Source organism: Mesoplodon densirostris, chromosome 15 (genome assembly GCF_025265405.1).
Source record: "Mesoplodon densirostris isolate mMesDen1 chromosome 15, mMesDen1 primary haplotype, whole genome shotgun sequence".
Lineage (NCBI taxonomy): Eukaryota > Metazoa > Chordata > Mammalia > Artiodactyla > Ziphiidae > Mesoplodon > Mesoplodon densirostris.
In genome coordinates, this window is record NC_082675.1 from 11,125,171 (window position 1) to 11,137,602 (window position 12,432).

At 48.0% G+C, this 12,432-nt stretch overlaps 1 protein-coding gene across 4 annotated transcripts in view; it reads right to left on the reverse strand.

The window, feature by feature from the left end:
* The window catches only part of SUDS3 (SDS3 homolog, SIN3A corepressor complex component), a 40,090-nt gene that overhangs the window by 18,442 nt on the left and 9,216 nt on the right, over window positions 1-12,432 (reverse strand). For all 4 annotated transcript variants that reach the window (XM_060118808.1, XM_060118810.1, XM_060118811.1 and 1 more), the window contains 5 exons: window positions 12,380-12,399; window positions 10,999-11,155; window positions 1,400-1,495; window positions 396-457; window positions 210-231 (listed from right to left, as the gene is read on the reverse strand). In XM_060118808.1, the coding sequence (XP_059974791.1) occupies window positions 210-231; window positions 396-457; window positions 1,400-1,495; window positions 10,999-11,155; window positions 12,380-12,399 (357 nt within the window). The remainder of the gene's footprint in view (window positions 1-209; window positions 232-395; window positions 458-1,399; window positions 1,496-10,998; window positions 11,156-12,379; window positions 12,400-12,432) is intronic.

Sequence of the window (12,432 nt, forward strand, 5' to 3'; positions counted from 1 at the left end):
AAAGTAACTTTAACACAGCAAGATTAAAAAAAAATAAATCAGGGGAGGGTACAAGTGAGGTCCACTCCAGTTTTCATGATGACTGCTCTTAGGCAAATGATGAACGTTTTGTTTTTGAAAACTGCAACAACTCCCTGTCAGGTATTCGCATGCTTTTCCAACAATATGATAAAAAGATTGCACAAATGCCAGTAACATCGTGCACTTACCTGGTCTCTTGGGTGACTTCAGCTGTAAGAAGAAGAACAAAAAAATCTTAGAGAAAATCACTTCAAACACAACTTAAGGTGTCAAAGGTATAAAAGTGATTTAACAAGTAGCAATGAGAACAAAATAAAGCAGAAAACCCACATCAAGCCTAAGCTTTCAAATGAATCAAAAAAATCAAACTGTACCTTATTTAACGTTCTCAGATCCTCCATGATCTGTTCATCTGTTAACAAATAGTTTAGCTGGGGTGTTCAGAGTTAAAGGAATGTGTCTGAAAAGGATGGCTGCCAAGCAAATACAAATAAACAAAATGGTGCCAGCGTTTGAGAATCTACAAAGTGAGAGTATGTTCCACCATGTTTCTACAGTTTGCCTCTTGGGAACTTTTTGATCCTCCTACTAAATGTCATGGAGCCAGGTATCTAAAAGAATTCACATCCCCCCCCATCTTACAAACTTCTATGGTAAGAAGGTGAAATGAGACTCCATAGGTAACTACAACAACAGTGAGAGCCCAGGCCACAGTAAAGAACTTCATCCTCAATTTGTGAAGTGCTTTTGTTCCAAAGATCTGAGACTTCCACACAGGTACAGGATTAATCTTGCCTAACAGCTTCAATTCTCAGTTGATAAGATGAAGGGAACGTGAAGTTATGCCCCTTCCTTGTGGCAGACAAATAACAAAACCATTTTGTACAAATGGCTATTTATTATCTCCTCGAGAGGATGGAAACAACACTCCCCCATGTGTCCCCTTCCCATTCCCACGGTTACGATTAAAGGGGCTTCTTGATGTCCGACTGAGACCTTTTGCTTTAATTAAACAACAGTTTGCAATCCACTGTTTGGGGGATACAGCTGACTGAAGTACGAAAGGCAAGTATTACGGTCCTCACTTCACAGGTGGGAAAATCTAAGGCATGTGAATCTCCCAGTAAGTATTAAAACCAGCACAGAGTCCCTTTCCAAATAACCGCTGTCTATAAATTCCTCCCACTCAAAGCAGTAACAACTGAGGACTCCAATCATAAAATGGCCATCCCCTACCTCCTGGATAAATACGTGTGCTTTCCAACCAAACATGACAATTTCTGAAGGACCACAGCCATGTGCATTCTATCAAATGGAAAAGCAAAGGATTCAACAGCCTAAAGGAAAAAAAGTGATTAAGGCTTGATGCAACGGATATCAGGAGCAGGTTTTCGCCTCTTGTCTGGGATGGGGACAGGATCATTTGGTCGCCTCCGCAACTTTCTGGTCATGATGGGTTTCACTTCCATAGAATCTGTGGCAAGAATGGAATGGGTGAATCTATCCAACTCCAACCTGAAGTCAGCAAGAATTCGCAGTGTAAGAACATCGGCCCCAGAGCCACCCAATCAGAACTGTTTTTATCGGGGACGTCTGGTCCACACATGGCCCGAGTCAGACACCATATCAGACTTCCGAGGGGTCTGTGCTCAGGAGACTCAGACCTGCTGACCTAAGAGCACACCCCTCTCTGAGACACAGCCCCGCCCTGCAGCCACGGCTGGCATCTCTCCGGCTCCCTGGAAACTAGAAATTTTCCTCTCCCTCCCTCAAATCAAGTGGCCACAGAGCAGTAGGCTCTTGGGATCCGAAGGAACCTTTGGGTCTAATTCCCGCTGTTCCCACAGAGAGTGGGTAAACCAGAGCCCACCGGCATAAAAGGCCCTTTGAGAGGCCTCTGGCCTCAGGCCCAACATTTTTACATGAGATTTACAAACCTGGGCTCTCTTCATTTTACTTTATAACCTTTTGTGACTACCTGACTATCCAGACTGATACCCCGAGGGCTCCTGAGAAAGGCCTCCTCCCCTCCTCCTCGACTCACCCCTCACCGCACACTCTCCCCCGCCCACCGTGCCACACAGATCTCTCCTCCTCTCCCGCTCTGCCTCCTGGGAGTTCTTCTTGCTGGCCTGCTCCTTAGACACTGGTGCTCTGAGGGGTCCAGTCAGTTCTCAGCCTGGACCCCAGTGAATTTCCCGTCACCAGTTCCAGCCCCACCCACCCCGCTGCGTGGCATCCCACACCCCACGACGTCACACACTCTTCTCCTGGTTCCACATGAACCCACTTCTTCCCCATGTCTCAGGCCCCAGGGCCACCTCCCCAACGACCCACCCTTCCCGGCCGGAGCCAACTGTCATCTGTGACTTGTCTTTCTTCACCCACACATCAGACGCACCAGATAATGGCACTTCTGTCTTTGAACGGCCTCTCAACTCCATCCCCTCATCACACCCTTGTCTCCCTCAAAGGGATCTTCCTAAGACACAAACCGGTTCATTTAGCACATCACTCTTCCTATGAAACGTTTCAATGGCTCGCCACTGGCTACAGAATAAAGGCCGTATCTCCCTTCTGGTTTCCCTCCCTTCTCCTTCCTTCACACAGAGCCTGGGAGCAAGCTTTCAGCTATTCTGTTACCCAAGGGCACCTTACTTTCTATGCCTTCAAGCCTGTGTGTGCTGCCCTCCGCCTACCCTCCTCTTTTCTGCCCAGAAACTCCTACACAACATCCTTGGAGAGCAGCTCAACACTGCCCCTGCTGTGATGGTTTCCGCGGAGTCACGCCACCTTCTCAGTAAGCAGAGTATCTGTACAAACCCCTACCACCAACCGCCAGCGTCTGGGACACTCCCCCAGTGGACGCATGGATTCCACCCCATCACCGAGCGATAGTTCTGGCACACGGGAGGGGCTGGCTGCACGGGTTTTCCCGCGGAACAACTAGATGAGGTCAAATCTGATGATGAGATGCAGTTAATTCATGACTACGCATCCTATGTGCAGAGCAGACAGGACAGCCTTAGGGAATTCAACATAGCCCGTCCACCACGGCAACTCCCGAGACCCGAGAGGCCTTGGTTTGTGCGAACAAAGTCAAAAGACATTTCTGCATGTTGCTCTTAAGAAGAGAAATGGGCAATACTGACTTTTCTCCCCTAGGAATGGAGGTAAAGTGACCAGAACCAGTGACCTAATGAACATTCATAAAGGTGTATTCAGAAGTGGGGACGGAAGGAAGGAGGACAAACACGCACCCACCCCTGGGAAAGGGGGGCCTTCTCCCTAAAAGACACCTCTTACCCTATGCTGAGATGCCACCCTTCTCCAGTTTCTTACTGGCCGGTTGGGTGGGTATCCCTGCGGCCACTGTGTGATGTAAGGCAGGCTGCGTAAATACTCTTATGTCTCAAGTTTCCTCATCCATAAACTGGAAATATCAATAACACTTCCCTCGCAGGGTGCTGTGAAGATTACATGAGATGATACATGTGAAGCCCTCAACATAGTGCCTGGCATAATAAGAGTTCAATCAATGCTAGTTTTTATTATCATGTTCTTGGCCAGAAAAAAAATCATACAAAGATCTTTTTGAAAAGTCAACGCACAAACAGCTGAAACAGAAGTTATATACTTGAAGGAAGGTGATGTCAACAGGGAGGCTTTGCAACATTCAGACTTAATTTGGAAGAACAAAGAACACCAGAGAAAAGGCACCAAAGACAACAGCCAAGCGTGCCCTACCCTCTGGGGGTGGGAGATGTATGATGGAAGCAAGCAAAGGTGGAGCTGAAAGGATCGGGAATAAGCCGGTCTGACCATGGCCAAAAAACTCAGAAAAAAATAACTCCATCACTCACAAAGCAGAAAGCATAATCGAATTCTCCGTAGGAGACGGTGAAAATCAATCCACATTATTGGCCTAGTCACGGTAATAACCTAATCAGTTTACCCAAAAGACTACTTCAGCACAAGGAAGGTACTCTGAAGAAACCGCTAGGCCTCTTGCCTTCCAAGATGGCCCACACTCTGTCTATGGAGTGTGTATCTCCCTGAACAAACCTTCTTTCACTTTACTATGTCTTGCTCTTGAATTCTTTCCTGCACAAAGCCAAGAACCCACACTTGACGGCCATCCCAGGGACTCAGACATGACTTGGGATGTGACCATCCTCTCGCACCCCACTCTCTTTCCTCCAACATCTTTTCTGGCACCCAATGCAGGGCCTCAAAGGCCATAATCTCGATCTGCCTAGTGGGCTACAGCTGCCCTCTGAAGAGTGGCTGGGACTTATCCTGAGCCATGTAGATTCAAGTAGCCCGTTAAGTGGCAGCTGACGTCGCCTGCAGGATCTGGCAGAGACCAGTTCTCTGGCAGTGAAGAAGCACACTGAGGCCAAGGCTTTTCCCCCTCAGTCTTTCTCATTCTCCTATTGCTCTATCTCTTTGGACTTGATAAGATCCACCCAGAGGACCACCAAACATCCAAGTTAAGACTGCGCGACAAGTAATTGACAAATTGGTTGGGTCTAAAGAACTCCTACCAGGGGCCTTATCTGGTGGCGCAGTGGTTGAGAATCTGCCTGCTAATGCAGGGTCACGGGTTCGAGCCCTGGTCTGGGAGGATCCCACATGCCGCGGAGCAACTAGGCCCGTGAGCCACAACTACTGAGCCTGCGCGTCTGGAGCCTGTGTTCCGCAACAGGAAAGGCCGCGATAGTGAGAGGCCCGCGCACCACAATGAAGAGTGGCCCCCGCTTGCCACAACTAGAGAAAGCCCTCGCACAGAAACGAAGAACCAGCACAACTAAAAATAAAAAAAAGAAAAAAAAAAAAAGAAAGAAACCGCTAAAATTAAGTAGCACGTCCCCATCACCAGCCAGGAGAGTGAGTGAGGAGGGAGCAGTGCTGGCCAGGGGTCCAGGTTGAGGATGTGATTCCAGGGGAAGAGCAACATGTAAGTATCACAGCCCGGAACTAAGATTATCTACTTAACTCACTTTGCTCCAATCCCAGCCAGGTATGCATGGTCGGCTTCTACAGACGATTTTTTCATAGAAAGATGGGATGTGCTGACCACCTGGGTCTGAGTGAGCCTGGAAATCCTATTTCTCACCAGAAGAAACAGGCTGGCAGGCTGGGTTTATTTTTTATTTATTTATTTATTTTTAACATCTTTATTGGAGTATAATTGCTTTACAATGGTGTGTTAGTTTCTGCTGTATAACAACGTGAATCAGCTATACATATACATATATCCCCATATCTCCTCCCTCTTGCGTCTCCCTCCCACCCTCCCTACCCCACCCCTCTAGGTGGTCACAAAGCACCGAGCTGATCTCCCTGTGCTATGCAGCTGCTTCCCACTAGCTATCTGTTTTACATTTGGTAGTGTGTATATGTCCATGCCACTCTCTCACTTCGTCCCAGTTTACCCTTCCCCCTCCCAGTGTCCTCAAGTCCATTCTCTACGTGTGTCTTTATTCCTGTCCTGCCCCCTAGGTTCTTTAGAACCTTTTTTTTTTTTTAGATTCCATATATATGTCTTAGCATTCGGTATTTGTTTTTCTGACTTGCTTCATTCTATATGACAGACTCTAGGTCCATCCACCTCACTATAAATAACTCAATTTCATTTTTTTATGGCTGAGTAATATTCCATTGTATATATGTCAGGCTGGGTTTATTAACATCAGTCTCCTATCATTACTCTGAATTCTTTTTCAGGTAGGTTGCCTATTTCGTCTTCATTTATTTAGTCTTATAGGTTTTTACCTTGATCCTTCATCTGTAACATATTTTTCTGTCGTTTCTATTTTTTTCTTTTCCTCTTTTTGATGGATGGTGCTGTATTCCTATCTTACTGGTTGTTTGGCCTGAGACGTCCAGCCCTGGAGTTTGCAGGCAGTTGGATAGAGCCAGGGAGTTTGGCCAGGAGTCCCAAGGGCTCAATCCAGGTGCACTGACAAAAACCAAACTTCTGGAACTGAAACTCAGACCTTGGAGTGTGGCCACCCTGGAGAAGGCACTCCAGCAGGAAATAGCTTCCTCTCGGACATCATGCACCAAGCACAAAGCATCTCCAACTGGCTTCAACCAAAATTCCTCCCTAATCCAGAGGCCTATTTGTAGGTTTGCTTCCTGTGAATACGTGGGGATAAAATTTGCAGAATCTAACTGAACATCCAACAATTAAACCAGAGGCAGGGGAGCATTCGTGACAGAAAACACCAAGCAAGCGATGAGACCGGGTGCACAATTCCCCTCCACACCACTGTGTATATGTGGCCTTGAATCGTGTAAATCCTACTGGTCTGCTCTCCAGACAGGGCCTGCCGGCTAAGAAATGGGAGCGCAGGATGAGGCAGTGTTAAGCCACAGCCCTATGGAGACATAGTCCTGATAACGCTGATTACCTGCAATTAACACACAACTGTGGGGAACTGGCTGGCTTTTGGCTCAGCACTTCTCAAGGCAGAGTCATTCACTCCAATAGCCCACCCGCCTACAGGGCACAGATGCAGTAAAAGCTTCACTTTAACTTCACTTTAACATACTTGCACCATGAAAACAAACTCACACTTGTTTAGCTACTGAAAAAAAAAAATAGTTGCAGGGATTCAAAGGAACATCCTTTTAAGTAAGAACGTGACAGAAAAGCCTCGGCAGAGCCGACACTGCAGCAGATGGGCAATTACCCCCAAACCAGGGGCAGCGAACCATGGGGCTAGACCGAAGACCCGGACCAAACCCCAGGACACTCCACTCTAACCCCAGGACACTCCACTCTAATGGCAATATCACAAATCCAGGCTGCATGGTGACCAAAATAGGGGCCTGAAGTGGGGGGTGGGGGGGGGATAAAAATCACGGTTAGGTCATCGGGGGCCAAACCAGGGTAGCAACGAAGGGACCAATTTCCATTAGGCCACAGCTGCCCGTAACACAGGGGTGCATTTCAAGAGTGAACTGATCAAGGCCCACCACTCTGCATCCTCAACCCCGTTCAATGGCCTGGATTCCACAACAGCATCATCAAGAAGGAACGTCTTGGAGACAAGCCCACCCCAAATCCAGGTCCCCTCTTCCATCCTCCCTCCCCTGACATTTGTGCGGGGCCTCTTCTTGACTCCCCTGCTCACGGGCACCTGTTCCGGTGAATCTGCTCCTGTATCACTACAACCACACGTGCCTCTTGAAGTTTTACAATCAGTGAAAACCAGCTTGACACATCTTTACCTTCATTTATTTAGGATCCCCCTCTCTCAAAACTACCTCACACTGGGGAAAGCACAGAAACCGTGTCAGTCCTGTAACTAAGAGGACATGAGCTCCTCGAGGACAGAGACCTCCCTATCAACCTCATCCTGTGAAGCACCTGGACCACATGAGTCCACAGGATTTAGAGCGTGTATAATGCGGTGGTTAAGAGAACACGCTTAGGGCCCAAGTCTGGCTTAAGCACCACCTCACTGGGGCGCTGGAGCAAATGGCTCCGTTCCTGCACGCCTGCCCCGCCAAGTCGTCACAGGAGTCTCAGGAGCTGAATGAGGTCACAGCTTCCCCGGCCCTTAGCGCGCACTCTGCGTGCCAGCCACTCGGGGCACCATCTCCTCTCACCTCTACACCAAACCTCCACAACGGGATCTATCGTGTCCTTGCCAAATGACAAAACTCCACCACAGAACCAAGTTCACATCTGGGCTGGGATTCATCCACATCTGTCAGCCTTCAGCGGCAGCTGTAGTGTTTTTATATTATACCTGGCTCGATGTAAACACTCAGTGCTTCTATTTGATATTATCATTACTCATGCCTCCCGCTATGAATCCAGTAACATCTTTTTTTTAAAACTATTTATTTATTTATTTTTGGCTGTGTTGGGTCTTCGTTGCTGTGCGCAGGCTTTCTCTAGTTGCGGCGAGCGGGGGCTACTCTTCATTGCAGTGAGCAGGCTTCTCATTGTGGTGGCTTCTCTTGTTGCGGAGCACGGGCTCCAGGCACGCGGGCTTCAGTAGTTGTGGCTCGTGGGCTTTAGAGCGCAGGCTCAGTAGCACTCCCAAGGGGCGCACGGGATTCGTTGCTCTGCGGCATGTGGGATCTTCCTGGACCAGGGCTCGAACTCATGTCCCCTGCACTGGCAGGCAGATTCTTAACCACTGCGCCACCAGGGAAGTCCCCTGAATCCAGTATCTTCTAAAGGAACCTCACAGGTTTTACTGAGGTTGTGAATAACTTCCACAGGGGCCTGAAGGTTGAAAGATGCCCCTGGTGAGGCAAGAACTTAAAAAAGATGAAGTGGCAGTTAGTGGGCAGTTGGCAGAAAGGAGAAAAGGTGGCTGGCGTGAGGTAAGAGGACACATGAACTAAAAATGATCGAGTGCCCCACGTTTTCCAGCTCATGAAGCTCTCATTGATTACTGGGTTTACTGAGAACCGTGGCCTCAACTGCAGAGAAAAGTCACCCTCAGGTAATTCTACCTATAACCTCACTACTCCAAGTGTGGTCTGACCAACAGCATCACCAGCCCCAGAGAGGTGGTTAGAAATGCAGGATCACTGGCTCCACCCCAGACCCCCTGAACCAGAATCTGCATTTTATCAAGACCCCCGGCTGACTCACACACGCATTCAAGGTGGGGGAATCACCAACCTATAATCCATCCCAGTTCCTCTGCCGACAGTACACCTTTCTGCCTGCACAACCCAGCTGTCCCAGGTTCTCCACCAGTGGTTCAGGCGGTGAAGAGAACGTCCCACCAATTCCCACAGATGGTTGGAAAGGCGGAAATCCCGTTTGGACAGAGCAGGTCACTGGGTATGCCTGTTTCCAATGCGTTATCTGGTTTAAGCTTCTCATCGGCCTCATACTCCACTTTGTTTTTCAAGAGATCTTCATGTTGAACTGGAGAAGGAGATTTTAGGAGGTATGTTTTCTGGGCAGAGCCAGGCAACACTGATACCGGGCATCAATCCACAGAAGTGAAATCAGTCACTCGGTGAGAGGAAGGAAACCAGGCCTTTAAGTCGACACCGTAACAGCACCATCTGTGCAAGCGCTCATTACCCTTCTAGCTCCAGTGCCTTCTCTTTAGACGCTCCATCATTACCTTGGCAGTGCTTTCCATACCAAGGGTACCAAACGGCTTGAGGAAGGACATCGGTACCTTTAATGCCCATGGCTAGCTTTAAGCACTTCTGTAATCTACTTTACTGCATCACAAATGACTTCCCTCCATCTATTTGTCTTTTCTACCCTGGCAGGTTTGGCCGCTCAAGTCACTGAGGATGCCTACTGTCCCCGTTAAGATTCCAGCTGTAAAACTGCCTGGCCAAACAACATCTATCGCTTGTCAATAATTAGGCTGCCAAATCACAGGTGAGGTGATGACAGCCTTCCCTGCAGATGGAAAGGGAGCAGCTATAAACTGACAATATTTCCCACCAGCCTAATGAAGGCTCTGAGCATCTGGCGGCTCTAACGGAGAGCGATGAGGCGTCAATGCCAGCCGGAGCCACCGTCGGAGAAGATGGTGTGCAGGTCAGAAAACAGGCACGCCGACTGGGACCGGACAAGGCACCAATGTGCTTGCAGTTTAATTAAAAAAACGTTTCAACAAGAATAAGACGGCGCTGTTCTGAAGATGCTGTTTCAGCATCCATTCTCACCAAAACACATTTCTGAGCCACTGTCAGTGGTCTGCAAGGAATTCATTCCTTTTGTCAAGTCTTTCAATGAGGACGGTATATCAGAAGAGAGATTTTTCAAGAGTCAGACCCCTACTTTAGACACAACCACACGATCATCGGTGTATCGTGGGGACTGGAGCTAGAAGTTTGTGTCAATGGCAGGGCCATGTTAGCGAACAGCACCAGAAATACCAAAGGGGAAATACAGCTCTTAACTGTTACTTTTAGTTTCAAGGTCAGCCCCAAGGACTTACATAACAACAATGTATTTCTTAAGGACCCAGACAAAAATCAGACATGCCAGAACCCCAGGACCTTCTGAACATGATTATAAAAGTGAAATTTTGGGGTGTGCAGAAGGCATGTCACTTACATACCCAAGTGACAAACTGACCACTGACGTGCCTTGCGATATTTGCTGATGGAAAGAAATTTTGCCGAGTTCCAAAATAGCCAATTCAAGCCAATTCCCATCCTGTATCTTTCTCAGCGTTGTTGGTCTACATATGGCAACAGAAGAGGCAGCCCATATTGCCTCTCCCTACACTTGCCTACAACCTGCTGAGTTCCCATATGCGGATGACTGAATCCTAGAAGGCCAGGGAGGGACTGGCTTCAAGTCTAACGTAACTTTCCTGCCTTTACAAGAGAACAGTTCAGTTTAGCTATCCCTGCTGAAATGGTAACAACTCTTCCTGCAATGTTCACAGTAACACCTGGGGCGAAGGGATCTGACAGCACAGATGACACAGCCAAAGCCTCTGTTCTCACACCCGGGTCAAAGGAAGACAATGCTCTTTCCACAATGAAGGTAGAACGAAAAAAACAAGCAGAGGGATTCCTACCACCACAGAGGGACCAGGGTAATGTGTGAATATAACCAAGGTAGGAATGGCAGCCAACCCAGGAAATTACATTAAATAAAGCATAAGCCTGAAGTTGCAGTCACTAATAAAGATCTACCCTTTAATTTACCCAGCATCTGTTATGTACAGGGCCCTGTACTAGGCACTCGTATTTCTAACCACAGTCTTGTGAGATAAGATATGATCAGCCCCATTTTATAGAGGGGGAGATTGGCTCAGAGGGGTTAAGTGGCTTGACCAAAGTCACACAGCCAATACAAGACAGAGCTAGAACTCTGACCCACCGTGTGGAAGCCCACCCTCCTTTCAGCTCACTCTGCTCTGCTGAGGAACCAACAGGAGTCGGCACCGGAGCACCGCCCTCCCCCCAGGGTCCCCCTCGGGTCTCCCGGGACCCTGCTCTGTGGTGCTTTCATACCTCCAGTCAGTTCCATCGTTAGCTTTTCATTTTCAATCATTTTCTTCTTTTCTTCTAGCTCGGCAATCAGGTTCTCTTTCAGCTCAACCTTCTTGTCTTCAAATTCCTTCACTGCCGCCTTCTTTTCTTTGATGTAATTTCTTTCCACTTGTTCAGTCTGAGCAAAAGAGAAACACAGGCTGGGGCTACAAGACCCTGGCAGCCAGGGCTCCAACACAAAGCCTGGCTCTGCGCACAAGCACAGAGGAAATACGTTTACTAGAAAGAAGAGAAACAGCTGCAGTCAACACACCAACTTTCAGAAACAGGGTGTCTGGGAGCCAGTTTTCCAACGAATGCGTGAAACTGAACCACACTTCTGGTTTTTATGTGCATACCTCACTCATGACTCAGATCTATTTCCTCTCTTCCACATCTTATATTTTATGGATTGTATGTGAAAACAGAATGTAAGTTTCTCAGAAACAGTAAATAAACCCTTCTGAAGACACTATTTCGAAGGAAAATAGTACGTTCCAGATGAAATATCTATATTTAAAATAGTTACAGGATACCAAGTCAAGACGGCCTGAGTCACTCTTTTTTTTTTTTTTTTTTTTTTTTTTTGACGCTTACAGCAAGATAAAGGCCTTGGACAGGATCACTTCTTAGGTGCCTGAACCCCGAGGTACCCAAACCCTGAAATTATAATGAGTAAAATAAATGCGTACGCATCCATTTTCCAAATCTCACTGTTGCATTAAGTGAAGAACAAGGGGGCTCCTGGTGGGCTACGGCTGTGGACCCTGTGACCCCCTGGGCTGTGGCCACGTGTGTTGCACTGACTTCAGTCCTAACACCATCTCTCATAACGCAGCTGTGCCCCACACCAGCCTCCCGGGAGCAAGCACACTACCCCAGATTCCAGCCCTCATCTCTGCTTGTAGTGCCGCACCTCCCACGCGACCAGCACTCAGACGTCTGCTGAGTGAAAGATCTTCATCCATCTTTCCAACCCAACCAGGGTTTCAGCTGTAAAACGGAGCCAATTCAGAGACCAGGCTGCTTTGAGGACCAATATAACAAACTATTAGGCCACTGTAATTCAGACATACTCCCAAATGGCTTTAACGTGAGATAAGCGTCGACAAGAAAGCGGTCAAGTGTGAGTATCCCCTGACCCCTCTGTGATAAGCAGAAGCTGCCCAACCAACAAACGAATAGATGGAATTTCTGAACTGAGACCAAATGTCCTTCAGTCAAACAGAACACTGACGGAGGCTTCCGGGGGGCTTCCCAGCTGTCTACGTGGTAATGGAAGGAAAGGCCATCGGATCGGTTGGGAGAGCAAGATTCCAGTCTCAGGATGAGCCCGCAAGCACAGAAGACCCGTGGTACTTACTTCCAGCTGGAGGAAGAGTTCTGAAAGAGATAAAACATGCAATTAGATTCACC